The sequence below is a fragment of the Mesoplodon densirostris genome, chromosome 5 (assembly GCF_025265405.1).
Source record: "Mesoplodon densirostris isolate mMesDen1 chromosome 5, mMesDen1 primary haplotype, whole genome shotgun sequence".
NCBI lineage: Eukaryota > Metazoa > Chordata > Mammalia > Artiodactyla > Ziphiidae > Mesoplodon > Mesoplodon densirostris.
This window is the reverse complement of record NC_082665.1, coordinates 69,834,889-69,859,786: the sequence shown is the minus strand read 5'-3', so window position 1 is coordinate 69,859,786 and position 24,898 is coordinate 69,834,889. Positions and strand designations below refer to the sequence as shown.

The 24,898-nt window shown below is 36.8% G+C and overlaps 2 protein-coding genes across 11 annotated transcripts in view; one reads left to right on the top strand and one right to left on the bottom strand.

Moving 5' to 3' along the window:
• Window positions 1-1,878, bottom strand: part of ACAD11 (acyl-CoA dehydrogenase family member 11) — a 104,063-nt gene extending 102,185 nt beyond the window's left edge. For all 6 annotated transcript variants that reach the window (XM_060099017.1, XM_060099019.1, XM_060099018.1 and 3 more), the window contains exon 1: window positions 1,356-1,878. In XM_060099017.1, coding sequence (XP_059955000.1) covers window positions 1,356-1,504 — 149 coding nt within the window. In that variant the 5' untranslated portion in view covers window positions 1,505-1,878. The remainder of the gene's footprint in view (window positions 1-1,355) is intronic.
• Window positions 1,702-24,166, top strand: UBA5 (ubiquitin like modifier activating enzyme 5). Of its 5 annotated transcripts, XM_060099026.1 has the most exons (13): window positions 1,703-2,130; window positions 2,227-2,456; window positions 8,211-8,256; window positions 8,728-8,817; window positions 12,616-12,725; window positions 13,569-13,655; window positions 14,323-14,407; window positions 15,188-15,292; window positions 15,481-15,608; window positions 19,393-19,528; window positions 20,943-21,018; window positions 21,167-21,273; window positions 21,833-24,164. In XM_060099026.1, exons 1-13 carry the CDS (start codon window positions 2,074-2,076, stop codon window positions 21,914-21,916), a joined length of 1,341 nt encoding a protein of 446 aa, XP_059955009.1. In that variant the 5' UTR covers window positions 1,703-2,073; the 3' UTR covers window positions 21,917-24,164. The 5 variants fall into 5 exon arrangements, with proteins under 5 accessions (XP_059955010.1, XP_059955011.1, XP_059955008.1 ...); XM_060099027.1 differs by lacking the exon at window positions 2,227-2,456 and having other exon boundaries at window positions 1,702-2,130; window positions 21,833-24,165; XM_060099024.1 differs by having other exon boundaries at window positions 1,703-2,456.
• The last annotated feature ends 732 nt before the right edge of the window (window positions 24,167-24,898 follow it).

Below are 24,898 nucleotides of genomic sequence, written 5' to 3'. Positions count from 1 at the left end.
TCTGTGGAGATAGTTCCACACATATATATTATTTACACCACAACTAGTTCCATTTATCAAGCACAATTCTGGTTTATTTAACATTCAACTTAATTCAGAATTAACTCTCAGTTAGATAATTCTCCAACAACTCTAGGAGAGAAATATTACTATCCCCATTTTGCCAAAGGAGGATTCAATGCTCAAAAGAGTTAAATAAGTTGTTCAGATTCCCATAGCAAGTTTGAACTTTGAGCTGTTAGTTTGTTTATAACACAAGGCTTCTAGGCTAGAAACCTCAGCCATATTTTATTCCACCTTCTCCTTCATCCTACAATATCTATTATGACATGGTGCCTTTTATTTTTATTTTTTGTTGTTTTTAGTTTGGCAGCGGCACAGCATGGCCCCGGGCAGTGAAAGCGCGAGTCCTAACCACTGGACCACCAGGGAATTCCCACAGGGTGCCTTTTAATTCCACACCCCCAAACCTTCTCTGATCCATCTCCTTTCCACTATTTTTAATTTCTCTAAAATCAGTAGTCAAGGAATATAAATGTCAGTGATAAATGCCACTGGTATACAGTTCTGTTACAGTGTTAAGCCATTTCACCTGTATTACTTCATTTAATTATCAGGATCAAGCAGAACAGGCAGATATTTATTACAGATTATGAAACTAGTTCTCAGAGAGTTCATGTACCATAGTATTTAAATTCCCAGTCAGTAAGTGGCACGTCTAGTTTTCTGGAAGCCAGGACTGCTTCTATAGCTCTGTTTATCAAAATACTATTTTTAGAATAAAGTCTATTTGAAAATTATTTTCTGTTATACAACATCAGACTAGAGCCAGATTCACTGTGGGGAACAGTGCTCTCAGAACGGTCATCCAGTTCTATACCCCTACTTCAGAAAGAACTAAAGCCCAAAGTGGTGCTATGATTTGTTAAATGGAAGATCTAGGGTAAGAATTCGGATCCCCCAACTGGTACCATTAACTCAGCCTCCAAGAATATGCCAATGTGAACGGAATTACATCCGCTTCTCAGAAAAAAAGGTTATAGGACAAACGTTGAACGAAGGCCTCTTTATATCCCACAGACCTTCCAACCTTAATTGCTTCAATGAATATAGTTAACAATGATTCCTTCTTGTAGTTGGAATCGTGAATGTTATCGTGCTTCCATCACTGCCCTTGAATTGGAAATACTCAGAATGTAATGCAAGGGACCGGTGACGGCAGCTCTCGCCTGCAGAGTGCGTCACTGCAGAAAAAGAAACAGGATGGGGGAAATTGGGAACACACCCAAGGCCAGAGGAAGAAAAACACAAGGCACAGATCTGTTTTTGCTAGCGGAGAAGGCTGGCGTCGGTACCTGTATTGGGCAACGGTCAGCTTGGCCTCGGGCTCGGCCCCAAAGCCGGGCAAGTGCTGGTGTAGGTAGGCCTCCAGAGACTTGCAGTCGAACTTGTGCTGGGGCAGCACTTCGGCCGTCTCGGGCTCGCGGGAGGCACCGGTCTCCATGATCAGTGCTGCCGCCTCAGACCACAGAGTCAGAGAAACCACAAGTCTCCACGGCTCGGATACCTCTGGTAGGGGAGCACCGTTCCACAGCCTGGGGCGAGTCCGAGATGCCCGCGCGGAGGCGGGCCCGCGGCTCCAGCCAATCACACCCCCACACACCCAGGTGCCGCTGCTGGGCAGCACTGGCCCAGGATTTGGGCTGTGTTAGGAAATGCCAGAAGGGCCTAGTGTGTTCGGATTTAAAATTTTCAGTCAGCCTCAGAGTTGGGGGGTCTCAATTCTAAAGAAAGCAAAACCACTTTAGTCACTACGGGTAAATACGAACGCCGAAGCCTCCTCCGCCTCCAAATTTAATGCACCGGCAGGCGGAAGACCTATAGGGTCCGGTTCAGAAAAGGGCCCGTCAGGACCTCGAGCCCGGGAATAAAAGATCCTGGGGATTCTCCTTGCCGCCCGGTTGGAAAGGCAACATCGCAGGCCGCCGGCTCTGGACAATGATGACCCGGGCCCTGCTTCGGCCCGGGCGAAGAGGGAAACTGAAAGGGCTGGTTTTTCCTTGAGGGGGAACGATGACTGCAACGCACCGGAAGCGGCGCGCTGAGAGGCTCGCGGGAGCGGTGGAGACGGTCAGTCCGGGAGGCGCTGGGAGGGCTTCCTCAGGGTTGTGGGCTAGGAAGGCCGCCGCAAGGTGCCTCCTCACATACCCCTCGCGGACCCAGCAGGCCAGCAGCGTGGGGCGGCGGCGACGTCGACGGCCGGGGCTGGGAGCGCTGGCGGCCGGGGTCCCAGCCATGGCCGAGTCTGTGGAGCGGCTGCAGCGGCGGGTCGAGGAGCTGGAGCGGGAACTGGCCCAGGAGAGAAGTCGCCGGGCCCTGGGGGGCGGCGATGGAGGGGGCGGTCGGGCCCGCATCGAGAAGATGAGCCCCGAGGTGGTGGATTCCAACCCCTACAGGTGACCTGCGTGGCGGGTCGGGGCGGGGAGGGGGGCGAGGTCACCGTCTCCAGGTGGTCAGGAGTGAGGCGCTCCCTGCTGCTGTCCAGCTCACAAGGCCTAGCACCTCCCTTTTCTTGTTCTGGGGTCCTGTTGCCAAACGGGCAAGACCAAGTCTTAGTACTGGTGAAACGTGTTCTTCCTCTTTTTAAAAAACCCAACTGAATCAGCCATATGGTGCTGCTCCAGTGCTTGCTGAGGACACGTATCCAGTTAACTACCGCCCCTGCCTCTATTAGTCTTCCTCGCTCTGCGTAAAACTGAGAGTAAAAACTTTCAGAAGACACCAGATGTAAAACCCGCTAAGCATAAACTTGGGAGCTTCATAAAGTCTTCTCAGTGTTTCTTAAATTGGGGGCATTGTGGAGAGAGCTGGATTAGCTCTAAAACCATTGGACTTCCCCAGGCCTGTCTGCTCCTCTCCTTTCTTTTCCTAAGATTTGTTAATTCAGCGGGCGTGCACTGTCACTTTTCCTCTTCACCACAGCCCTAGGAGATTACTACTATTATTTTATCCCCATTTTATGAGAAAAATGAGGCTTAGAGAGCTGCTGTGACCTGCCGCAGGTCATAGAGCTATAACAGTAGCTAAAAAGGCCTGGACTGGCATTAGGTTTGTCTTACTCCAAAGTTCACATGGAACTGTCTCCCCAGTAAAAATAAGTAAGCCATTAAGTAGTGTGGCTAAAAACTGGATAGTTTTAGAGTAGGTGAAACAGGAAAGATATTATTGTTGCTCTTTCTCTTCAAAGAGCAGGAGAGTTTGGGGCTTCCCTGGTGGCGCAGTGGTTGAGAGGCTGCCTGCCGATGCAGGGGACACGGGTTCGTGCCCCAGTCCGGGAAGATCCCACATGCCTCGGAGCGGCTAGGCCCGTGAGACATGGCCGCTGAGCCTGCGCGTCCAGAGCCTGTGCTCTGCAACAGGAGAGGCCACAACAGTGAGAGGCCCGCGTACCGCAAAAAAAAAAAAAATGAAAAGAGCAGGAGAGTTTGGATTTTAAAGAAGGGTTTTATTTATGACATATAAAGCCTCAGTGGAAGTCTTAGGGTGCATGTTTTTTGTTTGTTTGTTTTACAACCTAAAATGCAGACCAGTATTTGGCACAAAGATGTTAATTACAATTTTATTTGTAATAGAAAAACCTGACCAAAATTATAATTGTTCCATAATTACAAAAGAGTTCATTTTAACCCAAATTAAGTGAAATCATGCCAGATTCTTGCTTTTCTCTTATTTATCTTACTATGTTTAAAAAAAATTTTTTTTCTTTCAGTTTTGAGATATAATTGACAGGGTGCATATATTTTACTTGACACATATGAGGGGTCCAAAATTTTTAGAGGTTGAATAAGCATGAATTGACATCTCTAATTAGAATGAGTGGAAACTATTCCATTTGGCATTCTTAAACATTTTTCAATTTTACAAATGAAAATTTTGAAATATTCCCTCCAAGAAAAGCAAAGGAATGTGGATCATATATTTATTTTTTAAAATAAATTTATTTATTTATGGCTGCGTTGGGTCTTTGTTGCTGTGCGCGGGCTTTCTCTAGTTGAGTGGGGACTACTCTTCGTTGCAGTGCGCGGGCTTCTTATTGCTGTGATGGCTTCTCTTGTTGTGGAGCACAAGCTCTAGGTGTGTGGGCTTCAGTAGTTGTGGCACGTGGGCCTCAGTAGTTGTGGCTCACGGGCTCTAGAGCGCAGGCTCAGTAGTTGTGGTGCACGGGCTTAGTTGCTCTGTGGCATGTGGGATCTTCCCAGACCAGGGCTCAAACCCATGTCCCCTGCATTGGCAGGCGGATTCTTAACCACTGCGTCACTAGAGAAGTCCGATCATATATTTATAACCATCTTTCAGACATCATTTTAATGTGAGATGATTCCTTGACATTGTAATGACCACAAACCTAACATTCAGAACTCAAATTTAAACATTTAGTATTTTCTATATTATTTGCACCATTTGTCTTTATTAAAACTGCTACTTAGGAGATGGCAGTTGTCACCCAAAGCTCTGCACTAGTACATGGAAATTTGATGAAGGTCAGCCTTAAGTTTTTGAATTGTTGTTCATTCAGCAAATATTTAGTGAGCACCTTTTCATCTCCAGCTGGATAATGTTATCTACCACTTATTATTATGCATAGACACTGGGAATACAAAGTAGACATGGTCATTTCCCTCCAGAGGTTACCGGATGAGTGTGAGATAGATAGAAAAGTAAACATGGGATTGCAATATGAGTGGTAAGAAATATGATAAAGTATTGATACATGGTTATCAGAAAAAATATAGGAGAGGGATTTGTAGGTCTCCTACATCATTTTAATTGCATCAAGTGATACAATAGAAATATAATATAAAGCCCCTGACCCTCAAAGACCTTTTGCTTTAGTTTGGGAGATTCAGTGGTTGTAGAATAATGATCAACACAAGTAACTGTAAAATTGTGTGGTATGTAATATAATTAGAAGCATGTTGACTAAATGAAGAGGTGAGCAGAAGCTTTGAAATTAGAAAACCTGGTTTTAAATACTGGCTCAAAAACTGAGCTCTGAATAATTGTTTGCCATTTAGCTAATCTTGGGCAAGTTAATTAACCTGAATCTTTTCCCCCATTCATAAAAGGAGGTTGCATTCTTCTCAGCATTATATATAAAGATTAAAGAGAGCATCAAGGTAAAGATGGCAGATTGATCACAGGCATATATTATCACTGTCTACCCAATCCCACTAAAATGAAAGTAAAGGAGTTTTTAAAAAGGAATAAACCTCCACTGAAAAAAGAGGGTTTCTATAAGTAATTGGGGGATGGGTGAGCCCCTGTACTTAAAAGATTATAGTTAGACAGTTTTAGAATCTAGAAAAGGGATGGATGACTGATAACTGATGTAAAGGATCCAAAGAAATTGGCTCTAAATGCTGCAACCCAGTTTATACCACAGAATTCCCCAAAAGCTCAAGAATAGGCATAGTATTTCTAGAAGGGCTTAAGGTAGGGCTAAGAAAGATATGGCTGAAAATCTGTTGAAGAAACAACCCAGGTTCACTACTTCACTTTGGGTAGCTGGGCAAATGCCTCTTCTCTATCAGGAGAGAAGACTAGAGATTTACTCATTGGAGAGTAAAATAGAGGATTTACATTAATAATTGAAGCAAGTCTTCATACCTGAAGAAAGGGGATTAACTAAATGTTTACATACTGAATGCTAGGACTTCCAACCTTTTTCTTCCATTTAACACCCCCAAACTTACAGGCATAAAGACTTTTCAGGCTGGAAATTGAAAGATTCTTCTCTAGGGAATCTGAGAGCACCAAGAAGAGAGACTGAAAGACATTGACATTGTGGGTTTCTCAACTAAACAACCCAGCCAGATCACCCTACAGTGAAGCCCAAAGTCAAACAAGCAATGCCCACATCCCTGCCTTTATTAGTGTCTGGCTCTTAAATATGAGCAGAATAAAGGATGAGAGAAGCTCCTAATGTGAAAGAAGGAAAATAAAATTAGTTACTTGAATAGACTTTGTAAGGGGAACACAACCCAAATATTATTATTAGTATCTTCAGAAAGGAAAGATGTTGTATAAATGAAACAGGACAAGTTACTACAAAAAGAAATCATTCAGATAACTGAAAAGAATTCTTGCAAATGGAGAATGATAACAAAAGTGAAAATGTCAATAGAAGATTTGGAAAATAATGTTGAAAGAAATCCAGAGAACAGAGCAGAAAACTAAAATTGTGGACAATAGAAGAAAGAAATTAAGAGCAGAGGACTAGTCCAAGAGGTCCAACTTCCAAATAATAGAAGTTTCACAAAGTCCAGGAAAAACAAACCAACCAAACAAGGACATCATCACATTATTCAAGGAAATTTCCCAGAACTGAAAAAACATGTTTCCTATTTGAAAGAGTCCAACAAGTACTCAGCACAATTGATGAGAATAGATTCAACTCTAAGGGACATCGTGAGATTTCAGAAGCTAGAAGACACCTTAGAAATTTTGAAGGAAAATGTTTCTAACATAGAATTCTATACCAAGTTAAACTATCGACTAAGTGTGTGTGTGTGTAGGTGTAGCTTTCAACGATTATATACCCTTTAATTTGTCAATTTTATAATACTTCTAAAAATAGAATTTTGATAAAACATTTTGATAAAACATTTTTAAGAAGTTTGGTAAATAACATTTTCAGACATACACGTTCTCAAAATTTACCTTCCTTGTACCCTTTACAAAGCTATGAGAAGATGTTCTTCCAACCATAGCAAGAGAATAAATTAAGAAATAATCTACAGCAGAGGCTCTCAAACTTTAGTGTGCATCACAATTACTTGGGGAGCTTGTTAAAACACAGATTGTTTAGGCCCCACATCCAAAGTTTGATTTGCTTTGTGATTATAGGGTGGGGACTCAAGAAATGATATTTCTAGCAAATTCCATAGGCCACTGACCCATAGGCCACACTTTAGAACCATTGAGCTCTAAGGTACCAGAAGCAGGAGATTAATACAGGATGAAGAAATGAAGAGAATTTGTAATGTGATGAAGAGAGAATGCAGGATGGGAGCTGTATGTGCAGTAAATGTGCACATGGGGACATGTCAGAAGATTCTAGTATATCTTTAAGAAGAAATTGCTAGAACACCTAATGTATATGACTATCTAGAGCAATTTTAGACAACTGGGGTTGAATTTGTGAAAATACATAGAAAAGTAAACATAAGAACAAACACAATTATTAATTTCAAGGGTGGGGATCATACAGGAAAGGGTAAATTCTAATATACTACATTGTCCAGTTGTGAACAGTATTAACATCTAACCAAAATGACCATATAACAATATCAAGAGGCTGGTGAGATGGGAAATATTTGTGTTTAATGATAAAGAGTGAAATCTTCAGATAGTACCTAAACCTGAAAATCAAGAAATAAGTGTTAGCATGTTATTTAGAGGTATCCTGGTAACAGAGTTAAAAATGAGTGAGGAGAGGAAAATGGGGGTGCAGGCCAGAACACTGCTGAGTTTCCTAACAAGCCTAATAGAACTATTTGACTCTTAATGTGTAAACTAATGGGGATTGTATATGGGGATGTGTATATAATGTGTATATATGGGGATGTGTATATAATGGGGATGTGTATAGTTTTAAAGTATATGTATTTAAAAAAACCTAAAATACTGAAGAAGATAACAGACTAGCAGTAACTAGGTAAATACCTCTTAGAGTCCTTGGTATAAGAGGTGCTTACTGAAAGTAGACATTATCCATTGTGGGCAGAGGCAACAAGTGAATAGAATTCCATCCATGAGATTATTCTGATGTTAAACATTAAGTCTGAGTTAAACATTAAATATTTACATATACTAATAAGCATGGGAAAATGTTGAAATTTCACTTTGACCCATTCTCTGGAAACAACATTTGAGTCAATAGGTCTCAATCTTGACTGCACATTAGAATGTATGAGGAACTTTTAAAAAATCTTGTTGCACAGGCTACATCTTGGAGGGAGGGTATTCAGGCATCAGTGCTGAAGTGATTTAGTTTCATCTGGTAAAAATTAGCTGAAAGATTTCTCTCTCTCTCACACACTCACTGTTTCTTCTCTCACAGTTTATTTTCTGTGATGATGTATGTTTACCTATATCACTATTAATTAAAAGATTGTAAGCCTTAAAATATTTCTTTCCTTTGTTTTAAGCCGCCTGATGGCATTGAAACGAATGGGAATTGTAAGTGACTATGAGGTAAGATAAATCCTTCCAAGTTTTTGAAGATGATTTCAGTAAATGAAAATAACTTTCGATGACATTTCCGATGAAGAATTTTTATTTATTTATTTGTTTGTTTGTTTGTTTGTTTGTTTACTTTTGGCTGCATTAGGTCTTTGTTGCTGCGCACAGGCTTGCTCTAGTTGCGGTGAGCTGGGGCTACTCTTTGTTGCAGTGTGCAGGCTTCTCACTGTGGTGGTTTCTCTTGTTACAGAGCACGGGCTCTAGGTGTGCCGGCTTCAGTAGTTGTGGCTCGCGGGCTCTAGAGCTCAGGCTCAGTAGTTGTGGCGCATGGGCTTAGTTGCTCCGTGGCATGTGGGATCTTCCCAGACCAGGACTTGAACCCATGCCCCCTGCATTGGCAGGCAGATTCTTAACCACTGTGCCACCAGGGAAGCCCCGGTGGAGAATTATTAACCAACACACATATAATTTTGCATTTTACAGAAAATCCGTACCTTTGCTGTAGCAATAGTAGGTGTTGGTGGAGTTGGCAGTGTGACTGCTGAAATGCTGACAAGATGTGGCATTGGTAAGGTAAAAACATCTCTCTTTGTCTATCATTTAGGGAACCCAATCACTTCTGGAGTAAATCAGGTACAAATTAGAATTTCTTTTCTCCTTACTAATGGCTTATTGATTTGTGGTGTATTTATTTATTTATTAAAAAAATTTTTTCTATCCCAGGTTTTTTTTTTTTTTTTAATTGGGGTATAGTTGCTTTATAATGTTGTGTTAGTTTCTGGTGTCAACGAAGTGAATCAGTATATGTATACATATATCCCCTCCCTCTTGCACCTCCCTCCCACCCCCTTACCGCCCCCGCCGGCATCGCCCCGCATCCCACCCATCTAGGTCACCACAGAGCACCGAGCTGAGCTCCCAGTGCTATACAGCAGGTTCCTACTAGCAGTTTTCCACATGGTAGTGTATATAGGTCAATCCCAATCTGCCTATTCATCCCACCTCCCTAAACCCCCCACGGTGTCCGCATGTCTGTTCTCTATTTCTGTCTCTATTCCTGCCCTGTAAATAGGTTCATCTGTACCATTTTTCTAGATGCCACATTTATGCATTAGTATACAATATTTGTTTTTCTCTTTCTTCACTCTGTATGACAGACCCTAGGTCCATGATGTGTGGTGTATTTATTCAGGTTGTTTTTTCTACCCCAGTTTGTGGGGTTAAGACATAAACCCACCCAAAAGGAAGCTAATATTATTACTAATTAAACAAGGACCACCTGATTTTGTTCAGGACCTTTTTTGTTTGGATTTAAGTGTTTTAGACATACAAGTTTAGGAAAGAAGGCTGTTAAATTGATAAAGTGTGTAGTGAAACACTGAAACATCCAAAATATTTTTTTAAACACAGTTTTTATACAAGACAAACTAGAAGGCATATACCTTTCTTACTCTTGAATTTGAAATGGTGAATGCTCCAGATTTTTTTTAACCCATACATTTCTTTTTTTTTTTTTTTCTAAGATTTTTTTTTGGGGCTGTACTGCGTGGCTTGCAGGATCTTAGTTCCCCGACCAGGGATTGAACACCCAGGGCCATGGCAGTGAAAGTGCTGAGTCCTAACCACTGGACTGCCAGGGAAGTCCCATACTTTTTTCTAAAATTGATTTGATTGGGTAGAAAGGAGAAGTTAACTTTGTACCAGAAATCAGCCTACCAATCTTAGATTTATAAAGCCAGAGTCCATGATGTTAGATAGATAGTGGTTGAATACATAAGTTTTCCACAATTGTATATCATTTTGCTAAACTTTGTGGAAAAATGTTTGCTTTATCAATGCTTTTTAATATGTTGGTCCCCTCCATGCCCCAAATTCTTAAAAGAAAGTGGTTTCAAAGTTGGCACTTATTTATCAATATAGAAAAGACAACACCAAAATACTAAAAATGTTTAACATTTTAAAGCCTTTCAAGAAGTTTATAAAAGCTAGCCAATAATTGCTTATACCTGACATACATGCCTTGGCTGATTGATCAAGGGTGGTAGAGATCATGGAGATTTGCTGGTCGCAGGTTTGAGTGTGCACTAGAATCACTTGGAAGGCTTATTAAAACAGATTGCCAGACTCTACCCCAGTGGTTTTGATTCTATAGGTTTCAGGTGGACCTAAGAATGTGCATTTCTAACAAGTTCCCAGGTGGTTCTGATGATGTTGTTCTGGGGACTATGCTTTAAGAACAGCATCACCTGGGGGCCTCCCTGGTGGCGCAGTGGTTGAGAGTCCGCCTGCCGATTCAGGGGACACGGGTTCGTGCCCCGATCCCGGAGGATCCCACATGCCGCGGAGCGGCTGGGCCCGCGAGCCATGGCCGCGGGGCCTGTGTGTCCGGAGCCTGTGCTCCGCAACGGGAGAGGCCACAGCAGTGAGAGGCCCGCGTACAGCAAAAAAAAAAAAAAGAACAGCATCACCTGGGAGCTTGTTATAATTGAAGATTCCCAGGCCCCACCCAAGACATGCTGAATCAGAATCTATATTTTAACAAGAACTCCGGGTGATTCGTAGGCATATTAATGTTGAGGAAGTACTCCAGTATTTCTAACAAGCTTCAGGTGATGCTGATGGGGTTATCCCAGGCCACATTTTGAGTAGCAAGGGTCTAGAACAGTTAGCAAATATTGCTGTAATTAAAATCACCTTGGATGTTTAAAAAAATTCTTATGTTCAGACTGCACCACATACTAGGTTAATCAGAACCTCTGGGGATGAGACCTACACATTTGTATTTTTTAAATACAGTGGTTCCAGTGTCAACTCAAGTTTGTAAGCTAAGGATCTACATAGGTAATTTTCAGAACTCTTTCTTCAGTATGTCAAACAGAGAAACAAGAAGCTGTTTCATGGGGTTAAGTAGGGAAGCGGAGGATTGGAGATCCAGAGCCCACTTCTTATCCCTGAAAGTTCTGGAATTCCTGGGGCACACTGAATCACCAGATCTAGATCAACTGCCTTATTTTTACAGATGAGGATACAGTCCTAAACAGTGAAAGTGACTTACCCAGAAGCAGAGCTAATTAGTGACACGGTTACTACTCACATCTCCTGTCCCCAAATTTAGGATTTCCTACAACTTACTCATAAACCAGCTATGAGGCCGATACTCAAATTTAAAACTTGGCCTGACCTAATAAATATTGTTGACTGAGCTTAAATAAACCAAATTTTGGAGACTCTAGGTAGGGTTAGAAAGTTTCATAGAGAGTATAAGTGATATCTTTTCTAGCAAGATACTGAGAGTTACCTACGTGTTGTTTTTATGGGCTGGGTAAACTTTTTTTAGTTTCTGTATTGAGAAGAAGAAAATCCCATTTTTGTTTTTATTGTTAGATTTAGGATGCTGAGAATTATATTACAAAGTCACAGATTTTAGATAAAGAAGGAGGGACTTCAGGAACTGTATGTCATTTTTACACTGCTTTGAATTATTCCATAGGTCTAGAGGCTCAGTTTTTTGTTTTTTGGGGTTTTTTTGGTTCTTTTTTCCTTCACTTTGGATAAATTGCATTGCTCTGCTTTCAAGTTCATTGATCCTCTTTTTCCCCTGCAACGTCTAATCTACTCTTAGTCTCATCCAATAAAAATTTAATTTTAGATAATTAAAAAAGAAAAAGGGACTGTGGATATACTTGGGATCAACCTGTTCTTACTGATAAGAAATGGACCTTTCGGCCATTTTAAAGTTGTGTGAGTGTGTTTGACAAATGCTGTCATGCCTAAATATATAGCAGGAAACAACAATTAACTGATTGGTTAATAATTCTGTTTGGAATAATGTTTTAGCTATGGCATGAGTATATATAGTGCCTTATTCATGAAAGGAATTGTGTTATACTATGGTTTTAAGTTACAGCATTTGTTTTTATCTTATTTAAAAATTTCATTTATCTAATGGGTTCTTGGTTTTTAGCCAAACATTGGAATGAAGTAGGATTTTGGCACAGTTTGTAAAACTTGCAATGAAATGGAATGAACATTAATTTTTGAGCTAATCATTTAGAGAGGCAGTACAGCGTTGTGTTTAGGGTACAGATGCTGGATTGAGAATGCCTGAATTTGAATCCCATTTTTACTACATATTAGCTGAGTGGCTTTTGGGCATGTACCCTAGTTGTCTTATTTCTAAAATGAGGATAAGAGAACCTATATATTGTATGGTCACGAAATGAGTTAATATTGGCACCTAGTATTTCAGAATTAGTTAATATTATTACTGTCAAACAGTTAAACCCATCAGGTAGAAAGCTGACTTGTTTGTTATTTTTAGTTTGTTTTTTTGGTATGTTTTTCATCAGAATACCACTATTTTCATTTTAGTTGCTACTCTTTGACTATGACAAGGTGGAACTGGCCAATATGAATAGACTTTTCTTCCAACCTCATCAAGCAGGATTAAGTAAAGTTCAAGCAGCAGAACATACTTTGAGGTAAATGGAATATCAGTTGAAGGCAGTGAAATTGGTGAAATCTTCCTGTGTGTATTTGGTATGAGTTAAACTAACATATAAATGCACCTGAATTTTCCTTTATAAAAATGCAGGTTTCACGTATACAAAAAGAATTTTCTTACCTCTTTGATCTGGGGTGGCAGCCTCCTTTTTGATAGTAAATATTTTATGCTTTGAGGGCCATATGGTTTCTGTCAAAACTGCTCAACTATGCAGTTGTAGTAGCTGTAGGCAATATATCAATAAAAGTGAATGAGCACGACTGCTCCAATAAAAACTTTATTTATGGACTCTGAAATTTAAATTTCATATAAAATTTCATGTCATAAAATATTGTTCTTCTTTTGACTTTTTTCTTTTCTTGCAGCCATTTAAAAATGTAGAAACTATTCTTAGCTTACAGAACTTACAAAAAAAAGGTGGCAGGGTGGTAGTCAGATTTGGCCCAAGAGCCAGAGTTTGCCAACCCTTACTCTAGGATGTTTCTTTGTGGTCCTAAACATATTTGTACTGAATTGAATAAGAAACAAAGAAGCTCTTCTGTCAGGCTGAACTGTAGCTAACAGAGGTAATAAAGGCTTAATTCCCAGCACGTAGATTGTGGGAATATTTTTGTAATCCTTCTGACAGTCTACATGTTTTGAACCTGGTCCTTGAAGTGGGACAAAAGAGGTAGAAGAGGACTTTGGATTTTCTTTGAATGGCTTGAATTCCATTTCTCTAATGTCTGTTAAATAATTTTTAGCTCTTTTAGTTCTTTATCTTGCTTTCTCTTACTGTTTTACTAGTAGTTTTTATAATCATTCCATTTTTCCCTCTTAGGAACATTAATCCTGATGTTCTTTTTGAAGTACACAACTACAATGTAACCACAGTAGAAAACTTTGAACATTTCATGAATAGAATAAGGTAAAATTTTATTTATGAATATTTTGCACAATGTCCAGCTCATTTTAAGTATTAGAAAATCTGTCAATGATTAATTAATTCACTGAGTTGGTGGGTTGATACATATTTTGTTTTTAAAATAGTTTTAAAATTTTTTGTGTAATTTTTATGTATTGGGAGCTCAGCAAAAAGCATATATTGTCCAAAAACCTATAGTAACAACAAAATAAAAAACAAATCTAAAAAAGCCTGTTATTATGATATAACAAGGGGCCTCAATTATAAGTTCTGTGTTATAGATTATACTTCTATCTGAAAGTGGTTTTCTGCAGACTAACACCATTGAAATATTCAATTGTATTCAGTTAACTTTATTACATTTACATGTGTAGTGAAACATGAGTAGAAGTCTGTGAAAGCTAATAGGGAAATGGTAACTTTTGTGAACAGATTTTATACTTCTCGCACCCTTGTACATCTTGTATAAGAAATACTGTAATATCATTGATATTATGTTCGTAATAGTGAATACTCAATGTATACTGGGTCTTTAATATTAAATGCTATGTTATAATTATACTCAAACATTTACTGAAAGACTAAATGTATTGACTGAACAAATAATGTCTAATTAGAGTGTATTTTGTGTTCTGATTTTTTTCAAACAAAATTTATTTTCTTTGCCTAGTAATGGTGGATTAGAAGAAGGAAAACCTGTTGACCTAGTTCTTAGCTGTGTGGACAATTTTGAAGCTCGAATGACAATAAATACAGTGAGTATTCCTATTGTATAGTGTGTTATATTCATGGATTTATCTATTTTCCTGTATATTCTATCAGTATATATTCTGCATTCTGAAAATAGTTCTGCATTTAAACCCTTTGATAATGTGTTTTATTTGTTTTTAATGTTCTCTCATCCTGTTTTTGAAATTTATTCTAATGTGACCTGTCTAGCCTTGTTGGTGTGACATATATTTCAGTATCCTACTGTCTCTTATGCCAATAGAGCAAACTAAAACAGCAGATAATTCTGATGTACAATTTTTTAAATGAATGAATATCTTATAATACTGTCTTATTCTTGGTCGGCATTGGTTTTTACCTTTGTTGATTTATTTTAAGTAAATGTATAAATGTGTATAAATTGCCTACACATGAGTTCTCAAAAATAAAACTGAATTCTTTTTCTTTTGAATTACTGTGTTTTCAACTTTGCAAATGACATTTTTCATTTTTTTGTTGCTGAAATTATTTTAGAAAAATGAAGTTTTACATTATTCTAATAAGAAATCCAATAAACTATGGTTCAGTTTAATTAGATATTTATATTGACTGCTTACCTGAATGCTATCAGTTTCTTTTTTAAGGAGAGTGGCAATTGCTAAGGAATTCCATTATTTACAACTTTCTTCTTTGTTTCTGAAAATTAATTTTAAAAAACCCTTTGTAATTCATTTAGTTAAACTCCAGTTTTTCATGAAAAGAACTTATGGTAAATTACTTCTTGCTTCTTTATGTTCTTCCTTGTGTTTTTACCTATTTCTATTAAGGCTTGTAATGAGCTTGGACAAACATGGATGGAGTCTGGGGTCAGTGAAAATGCAGTTTCAGGGCATATACAGCTCATAATTCCTGGAGAATCTGCTTGTTTTGCGGTATGCATGATTCATTTTGGGTTATTATTTTTCACTGTTAAGTACTGGAGTTCCTAGGGGCGTTGAAAATGTTTACAATTCAAAGAAAAACCAAACTTTGAATGAATTTGATGGAATATTAGTTGGAATCACTTATACTTTTTTCCCTTTCTTTTGAAGTATATTTTCTTTTATTCTTTTTCATGTAGTGTGCTCCACCGCTTGTAGTTGCTGCAAATATTGATGAGAAGACTCTGAAACGAGAAGGTGTTTGTGCAGCCAGTCTTCCTACCACTATGGGAGTGGTTGCTGGGATCTTGGTACAAAATGTGTTAAAGTGAGTGAAGGATAATTTTTCTGAATAGTCTTGTTTGCTTTTGACAAACATTTCAAATATTGGAATGACTAGCTAAGTATTTAATTTGTTTTTTTAGTTTAGTTTTAAATACACATATTTTAAATTTTTATATATGTATATTATGTGTATACTTTTATATATAAATATATTTAATTTAAATATATATTAATTAATATTACATATATCAACACACACATATATGTGTTACTCTCCATTTGGAATAGTTCTTGTTAAATGGTACAGTGGTACTGGTATATTTATTTATGAAGCATTAACCAAATGATTTAAATTTCTGCACATCTGGCCAAAGGGTGAAGACCCATAAACACGCTCACTTCCACTATCTTGGTTTAACATTTCTAAAAATAATATGAATGTGATTAAACATTAACTAGGGTAATATCTCTGCTATCCGTAAACAGATACCCAGCAACCACACCATCTAAACTATAACTAATAAAGACAAACGTTTCTTTGAAGCTAAAATTAATGTCATAGAGTTTTTGAACCAACTCATACTTTATGAAAAGCAGAACTGCTTTAGTTGTGCCCTAACTCAGGCCATTTTTTTCCCTCACTTTACAATGTTAATAAGCTTAGTTATGTTTCTTAAGCATCCAATATAATAAGAACAAATTGCAACATGATACAGGGAGGCACTCTAATATCATTTATCAGCCATCAGCAAAGAAATACCAGCATACATAAGAACTCTCAAGGCAACTGTCTAGGGCTGTTTCAGATGAGACAAATAGCCTGTCAAATTTCAGTAGGTCTTAATCTAAACACAACATTTTACAGTATGTTATGAAGAAGGGAAAAAAAAAATCATGGCTACAAAGTATTCTCTTACCAATGTGTCATATCTAGCCAGCCCTCTATTGATGGACATTTAGGCTACTTACAGATTTTTTTGCTATTATTAACAGTGCTGCAAAAAGCATCTTGCATATATCTTTGTAGAGTAGGTTTTTGTACATTGTGAATTTTTAGAAGTGCAATTTGAATTTCTAAGTTTATGCAATACTTATTTTGACAGATATTACTAAATTTCTCCTTCAAAAGGATGGTACATTTCCATGACAGTGTGGGAGTACCTGGTTTGTCCACACCTTTGGTAACATTGGGTATCATCAACCTTTTTTTTTTTTAAGTGTAGTTAATTTACAATGTTGTGTTAGTTTCAAGTGTACAGCAAAGTGATATATATTCTTTTTCAGATTCTTTTGCATTATAGGTTATTACAAGATACTGAGTATAGTTACCTGTGCTATACATTAGGTCCTTGTTGTTAACCTATTTTATATACAGTAGTGTGTATATCCCAAACTCCTAACTTATCCTCCTCCCTCCTCGCCCCCCTCCCACTATCCCCTTTGTTTTCTATGTCTGAGTCTGTTTATGTTTTGTAAATAAGTTCATTTGTATCAATTTTTTAGATTCCACATATAAGTGATATCATATAATATTTGTCTTTCTCTGTCTGACTTACTTCACTTAGTCCGATAATCTCTAGGTCCATCCATGTTGCTGCAAATGGCATTATTTCATTCTTTTTTATGGCTGAGTAATATTCCATTGTATATATATACCACATCTTTATCCATTCATCTGCTGATGGACAAAGTTGCTTCCATGTCTTGGCTATTGTAAATAGTGCTGCTGTGAACATTGGGGTGCATGTATCTTTTTTTTTTTTTTTTTTTTTGAGGTATGTGGGCCTCTTACTGTTGTGGCCTCTCCCGTTGCGGAGCACAGGCTCCGGACGCGCAGGCTCAACGGCCATGGCTCACGGGCCCAGCTGCTCCGCGGCATGTGGGATCTTCCCGGACCGGAGCACGAACCCGTGTCCCCTGCATTGGCAGGCGGACTCTCAACCACTGTGCCACCAGGGAAGCCCGCATGTATCTTTTTGAATTAGTTTTCTCTGGACAGATGCCCAGGAGTGGGATTGCTGCATCATATGATAACTCTATTTTTAGTTTTTTAAAGAACTTCTGTTATGCATAGTGGCTGCACCAATATACCTTCTCACCAACAATGTAGGAGGGGTCCTTTTTCTCCACACCCTTTCCAGCAACTATTATTTGTAGACCTTTTGATGAAGGCCATTCTGACCAGTGTGACGTGATACCTCATTGTAGTTTTGATTTGCATTTCTCTAATGATTAATGATATTGAGCATTTTTTCATGTGCTTATTGGCCATCTGCATGTCTTCTTTGGAGAAATGTCTGTTTAGGTCTTCTGCCCATTTTTTGATTGGGTTGTTTGTTTTTTTTGATATTGAGCTATATGAGCTGTTTGTATATTTGGAAATTAATCCCTTGTTGGTAGCATTGTTTGCAAATATTTTCTCCCAGTCCGTAGGTTGTTTTTTAATGTTTTTTATGGTTTCCTTCACTGTGCAAAAGCTTTTAAGTTTAATTAGGTCCCATTTGTTTATTTTTGTTTTTATTTCCATCACTCTAGGAGACAGATCCAAAAACATATTTCTGTGATTTATGTCAAAGAGTGTTCTGCTTATGTTTTCCTCTAGGAGTTTTATAGTACCCAGTTTTACATTTAGGTCTTTAATCCATTTTGAGTTTATTTTTGTATATGGTGTTAGAGTCATCAAACTCTTTTATCTTTGTCAATTTGTTAGGTGAAAAATGGGTATCTCATTTTAATTTCCAGTTGTGAAAAGGGTTGAGCACTTAACATTTTTCTGTGAATTGTCTTCTCACATCCTTTGCTCAGTTTTTTTCTTTCCTTGTTGTATATTAAGAACATGCATTTGCAGATTTTTTTCCTTTTGTTGTTTATCTTTTGTACATGATTTTTCAGCTTTTCTATAAGCTTCTAAAAGGAATCAGATTTGACTGGAAGGGAGCACAGGGAGCTTTATGGCATACTAGAAATGCACTGTACAGTCTGCCCACCATTTCCTTGGGTTCTGCATTTTTGGATTCAACCAACTGTGGATCGAAAATATTAAAAAAAAAAAAAATTCTGGAAAGTTCCAAAAGCAAAACTTGAATTTGCCATAAGCTTCCAACTATTTATATAACATCTGCATTGTATTTACAACTATTTACATAGCATTTACATTGTATTAGGTATTATAAGTAATCTAGAGATGATTTAAAATATATGGGAGGATGTGCACAGTTTATATGATACAGTTTATATACTATACTACTTTATATAAGGGGCTTAATTTTGGTACCCTGTGGGTGGGGGGTGTTCTGGAACCAGTCCCCCATAGATACTGAGTGCCAACTATATTTTGATCTGGTAGTGAATAATACATGGGTGAATACTTCTGTAACATTTTATTGAGATTTAATACAAATTTAAGATTGTAAACTTTGCAGCAAGTTATATATAAAAAACTTTTAAAAATTAGATTTAGTACCATATCTCAGAGATTTTTAAGATACACTTCTGCCACATTTTAACTTCTGTAAAATTAATATGCTTCTTAGAGTTGTTGACATGTCATAGTTTAATTGGCAGCCTTTTATCTTTATTACACGTTCAAAAAATAATAGTGCATTCTATGGTTGATGAAATGGAGTAGCCTTTCTTCACTGCATTCATTCAACAAAATCTACTATAAGCCAGGCCCTGTAAACAAGATAAGAAATTTGTTTTCTGGGTTGCTTGTTACAAAAATCATTACCTTCTTCAAGGTGATTTTTTAAAAAGTCAGTTACTTTTTTCTAATACTTTTATGGTTTTATTTCTTTAGTTAAGTCTACTTTGATTTGTTTTTCTAGGTTTCTGTTAAATTTTGGTACTGTTAGTTTTTACCTCGGATACAATGCAATGCAGGATTTTTTCCCTACTATGTCCATGAAGCCAAATCCTCAGTGTGATGACAGAAATTGTAGGAAGCAACAGGAAGAATATAAGGTATATGTCAATGTGTCACAATGCATGAGAGGTCATATTGCATAGGACAATAACTTAAAAAAGAAGAAACAATTATTTAGATTTGGAATACAAGGTAAATGGATTCTGGATTTTTAAAGGTTTAATTTATTCACCGTGCTTTAACATGAAAATTCTGTTCAAAGTCCTTTCTTGCTTTTGGTAAGATAAAAAACCTGTCTGAATTCATTAAAAAAAATTTTTTTTTAATTTTAATTTTTTTAAACTAAAATATACTTGATGTATTGATACAATATTATGTTAGTTTCAGGTGTACCACATAGTGATTTGACATTTGCATACATTATGAAATAAGCACCATGATAAGTCCAGTTATCATCTGTCCCCATACAAAGTTATTACAATATTATTGACCATATTCCTTATGCTGTAAATTTTATCTCCATGACTTATTTGTTATATAATTATAGGTTTATGCCTCTTTATCCCCTTCACCTGTTTCACTCCCCACCTCCCCTATGACAACATCATTTGTTTTCTGTATCTGTGAGTCTCTTTTTATTTTGTTTTTAGATCCCACATTTAAGTGAGATTATATGGTATTTGTCTTTGTCTGACTTATTTCATTTAGCATAATACCTTCTAGTTCCATCCATGTTGTCACAAATAGTAAAGATTCTTTTTATGGCTGAATAATATTCCATTGTATATATGTACCACATTTTCTTTATCCATTTATCTGTTGATGGACATTTAGGTTGCTTCCATGTCTTGGCTGTTGTAAATAGTGCTGCAGTGAACATTGGAGTGCATATATCTTTTGAGTTAGTGCTTTTGTTTTCTTAAAAAAAATACCCAGGGCTTCCCTGGTGGCACAGTGGTTGAGAGTCTGCCTGCCGATGCAGTGGACGCGGGTTCGTTCCCCGGTCCGGGAAGATCCCACATGCAGCGGAGCAGCTAAGCCCGTGAGCCATGGCCGCTGAGCCTGTGCGTCTGGAGCCTGTGCTCTGCAACGGGAGAGGCCACAACAGTGAGAGGCCCGTGTACCGCAAAAAAAAAAAAAAAACTCAGAAGTGAAATTGCTGGATCATATGGTAGTTGCATTTTTAATTTTTTGAGGCACCTCCATACTGTTTTCTTTAGTGGCTGCAACAATTTACAATCCCAGCAACAGTGCACAAGGTTTCCCTTTTCTCCATATCCTCGCCAACACTTGTTATTTGTTGTCTTTTTGATAATAGTCATTCTGACAGGTGTTACCTCATTTTGGTTTTGATTTGCATTTCCCTGATGATTAGTGATATGTGTCTGTTGACTATCTGTATGGTCTTCCTTAGAAAAAAGCCTATCTGAATTCTTGGTTCTGATCAATTCTGACTGATGCTTCAGAGAACTGAAAATGAGTAAAAACACTGATACTGTTTGATTTCTACAGAAAAAGGTAGCAGCACTGCCCACACAGGAGGTTGTTCAAGAAGAGGAAGAAATAATACATGACGACAATGAGTGGGGTAAGAATTGTTTCATAAATTGAAATGGCAGCATAAAACAATCTTTTATGGGAGGGAAACTGATTATAATTAAGATATACAAGTTTTGAATGATTATTGCTCATTAAGTTCCTTAAAAACTGTTTTAAGATCAAGTTTAACCTTACAGGTATTGAGTTGGTATCTGAGGTTTCAGAAGAGGAACTGAAAAATTCTTCAGGTCCAATTCCTGACTTACCTGAAGGAATTACGGTGGCATATACAGTTCCCCAAAAGGTACATCTAAAATCTGTTTACCATAAGTAAATATAAGAGAAAATGTCTATTTATTTTCTTTAATCTTCAACCTATTTTATAATGCCAATGCAGTATTTCCTATTTTAGGTGTTTTACATTATAGGCATTAAGATTTGTGAGAGAGAGAGGTATTCAGTGTTAATATGGAAATACAGGCACAGCACAGTTTAAACTGTTTGAAAACATAGATGTAGAATAGTTTTGCTCGCTCATTGGTGGATCAAGTGAAATAGATTTTGATTAAGTGACAATACCATTTTTTTTGTATATTGATAAGTTTTAGCCACAATATCATTTAAAAATACCACTTCTGTAGAGATCTCAAGAACATTGAAATTACTGCCTTGCAAATCAAAAGACTGGTGGGGAAAATAAAGGATTTTGTCTCTCCTAAAAATTAGAAGGCATACTTATTAAAGAAAGTTTACTTTGTAAACTTGTTGAACATGGTTAATTAAGGCTTACTGATTATATGTTCCTAAGCATTAAGAAGTTTAATTGGTTATTTTTTCACCATGTTTCCCTCATTTGTGGATAGCAAGAAGATTCTGTACCTGAAGTAACAGTAGAAGATTCTGGTGAAAGCTTGGAAGACCTCATGGCCAAGATGAAGAACATGTAAATAATGGACTGGCCTGTATTTTATTTCCTGTGTCTAAACCTGTTCCCTAGCAATTAAAAAGAAAATCATTTAAAACTGAGAAAACTTAGGGCAACATCAGTTGATGTATAATCTTCACTGAATTGTTACACTGTTTAAAAATACTGTGACTATTGCTTGTTACTCCCCACCCCCCTTCAACTAAATCAGAAACTCTCCTAAAACTCATGTTTCATTCTAGTAAGAAAACTTCAAAGGATTATTGCAGGCAGTTATAAATCTTATTTAAAACTTAGCCATTGAACTGTTTTGGCCTTTTGGGAGGGGTGGGAAGAAAGGACCAATTTGATTTGCCTGAGGCCATGGACAACAGAATAGTGTGTGGTCAAATATAGGGAAAGGACAAGAGGTACAACCTATTGATTAGAGCCAGCAGGCATCTACTCATTGTGTTTGGAATTGCTCTCTTCAGGAAAACTGCCCACTACTACTAACTTGAGCAACAGTGAATTTCAAATAGTAAACCTATGAAATAAAAACATCCTTTCAAATGTTTCCTGATGAAACACAAGCTGAAATACAGTCATTGGAAAAGTTTGTAAACCTCTGAATTATATATTCAAAACAAGACAGAGGCAAATAAGAGGAAGCTTTCTTCGTGGATAGACAGATAAAGATATTTTCAGGATGTACAAATTATATTTCTGCACTGTTTAAGAAAAAGCATATCATCTTTGGAACATATATCTGAGTCAGTGTGCTTTATTGAGGAGCAAAATATAAATTTAGGCTAAGATCATCTAAATTATACCCATCATATGGGCTACCTTCTAATACTTTATTTTATTTAAATTTGATTCCGTGGGTAATTAGATATTGGCAAAGGTTTGTCCTGGATAACGGACAATAAAAGAGGTCTAAATTGCCTCTGCAATGACTGACATGTATTTCTTCACAGGGAAGAGTATCATTTTACCTGATCGTGACCACTAAATCGTAATTTGATAAACTGGTTTTCTCTGGATTTTGCATACAAATAATGAAGGCTTAGAGCACCTTGTTTGAAATAAATTCCTAATGGCTTGGAGACTAATAAAGACACATGAATGTGTAACCATTATCTGTAGGCTGGTACTATGCTAGTCTCCTATTTTGATGACTTTTTTGCTCTGAAAAGATATAAATGTCTAAATTCTATCTCTAGGAGGAAAATGTCATTAAAAATTAAAAGTGCATTTCCCACTTGTAAAGTAAAATTCTAAAAATAATTTCAGAAAGCCCCAAATATCAAATATGTTTAATATATTAGCTTTGAGATTTTAGCATACTGTGATTCTTATGTTTAGAGTGATGTCAGGAAAGTATGGGGATAGTTTTTCTAGCCTTGAAACATATTTACGTTGCCTTAGTAGGTCATTTGTTGTTTAAAATTTTAGTGTAGTCATCTGTAAAATAACTTTTCTAGTTCCTAGAGATGCTTTGAATTTCAAAAAAGAAATGCAGTCTTTCTAAGTCCCATTCCTTTGGTATACTAATTTGGTACCTCTGGTACACTAATTTGGTAAGGCTTTTACTTATAAGTTTATATAGTTTGATAAATAGCTAGAACCTACTATCTTTTTTAAAAAAAAATTTTTATTGGAGTATAGTTGATTTACAATATGTGTGTGTTTCAGGTGTACACAAATTGAAACAGTTATACATATACATATTAGAACCTGCTATCTTCTAAAGACCTTTTTTCTGTTCTTAACTTGGCACTGTACCCTGCTGGTGTCTTATACTGTACCAAACCTTATCTAATTTTTTTTGTCTTATATCTTCCATTAAAGTTATTATTTTAGCAGAAAAAATCTGGTAACAAGTATCTTTTGTAACCTAGAGAGCTCTCTTGACAATCTGTATGCTGTGAAAACTTGTGTATGTAGGCAGCTATGAAAAATTAATCATCACTGGATTTTACATTACTAAATAAACCCATAGTGCTTGACCAGATTTATAACACTATTGTTTCTAGTGTGAAAGATGGAAACACTCCAAAAATTGCCTCAGCACAAAGGCTCTAAATTACAGTAAAACAAACAATATGTTCAACTTTAATCCCTTTTTAATTGTTAGTGGGAAGTTAATTTGTGGTACTACTCAAATGTTTTATGTAAATAGTAAAAAAAAAAATAATGTAGTATGGGTTTCTTTATGTAAAATTACTCCCTGAATACCTATAAATACACTGACCAACCCAAAAAGGTAATAAATATTTAACAATCTATTAATGAAGCTTTGACCACCCCATCACATGTTTTTTTAATATTTTTCTTTCTGAAAGTATTAATGAATGAAAATTAATTATAACTACCATAGTTTGGAGCCTACCAATTCCAATTTATAAATGTCTGAAAGCTACATTTTTCATTGTGAAAGGTGTATATTAATGTGCACATAATTATCCTATTTGAGTACCTCAAAGAAATGAATGTCTCAGCTATTTTTATCTTTTTAAGTAGGCATTCTACATGAAAACATTTGAGTTGATAGTATAATTAGTAAGATCAAAATATAGTCCTTGTTTTTAAAATATAGTCTTAAAAATTATATTTAAACTTAAACCTTTTGAAGTAGTCATCATCCCCCAACAAACTTACCATAAAGTCACTTTGAATAATATGTTTTCACTTTTTGTATATTTTTCAAGTCCAAATTTTATAGGAACAAAGAAAAAAATGCATATTATTCTTTTGCTAGTTTTTCCTTTTTCCAGGGTTCTTCTAAAATATTAATCTCAAATTATTTCCTAAAGTTTAAGGCATTTATATTTAATATATTACTTACAGTGTGTTAAATTTCTTATACCACTAAATAATCAAATTTTAAACTCTAAAAGATTAATTCTAAAATCAATGTCTGGTATATTTGAATTCAGTTACTTTGTGCCTTTCACAGCTGGTGTATTTGTGAATTCAATTACTTTGTGCCTTTCACAGCTGGCCATAACCAGAAAGATGT

Coding starts and splice junctions, on each gene's coding strand:
- UBA5 (XM_060099024.1), top strand. CDS start 2,074: ATGACTGCAACGCACCGGAAGCGGCGCGCTGAGAGGCTCGCGGGAGCG. Junction 8,257..8,727: donor GAATTGTAAGTGACTATGAG/GTAAGATAAATC, acceptor TGCATTTTACAG/AAAATCCGTACCTTTGCTGT. Junction 21,019..21,166: donor ACATGACGACAATGAGTGGG/GTAAGAATTGTT, acceptor TTAACCTTACAG/GTATTGAGTTGGTATCTGAG.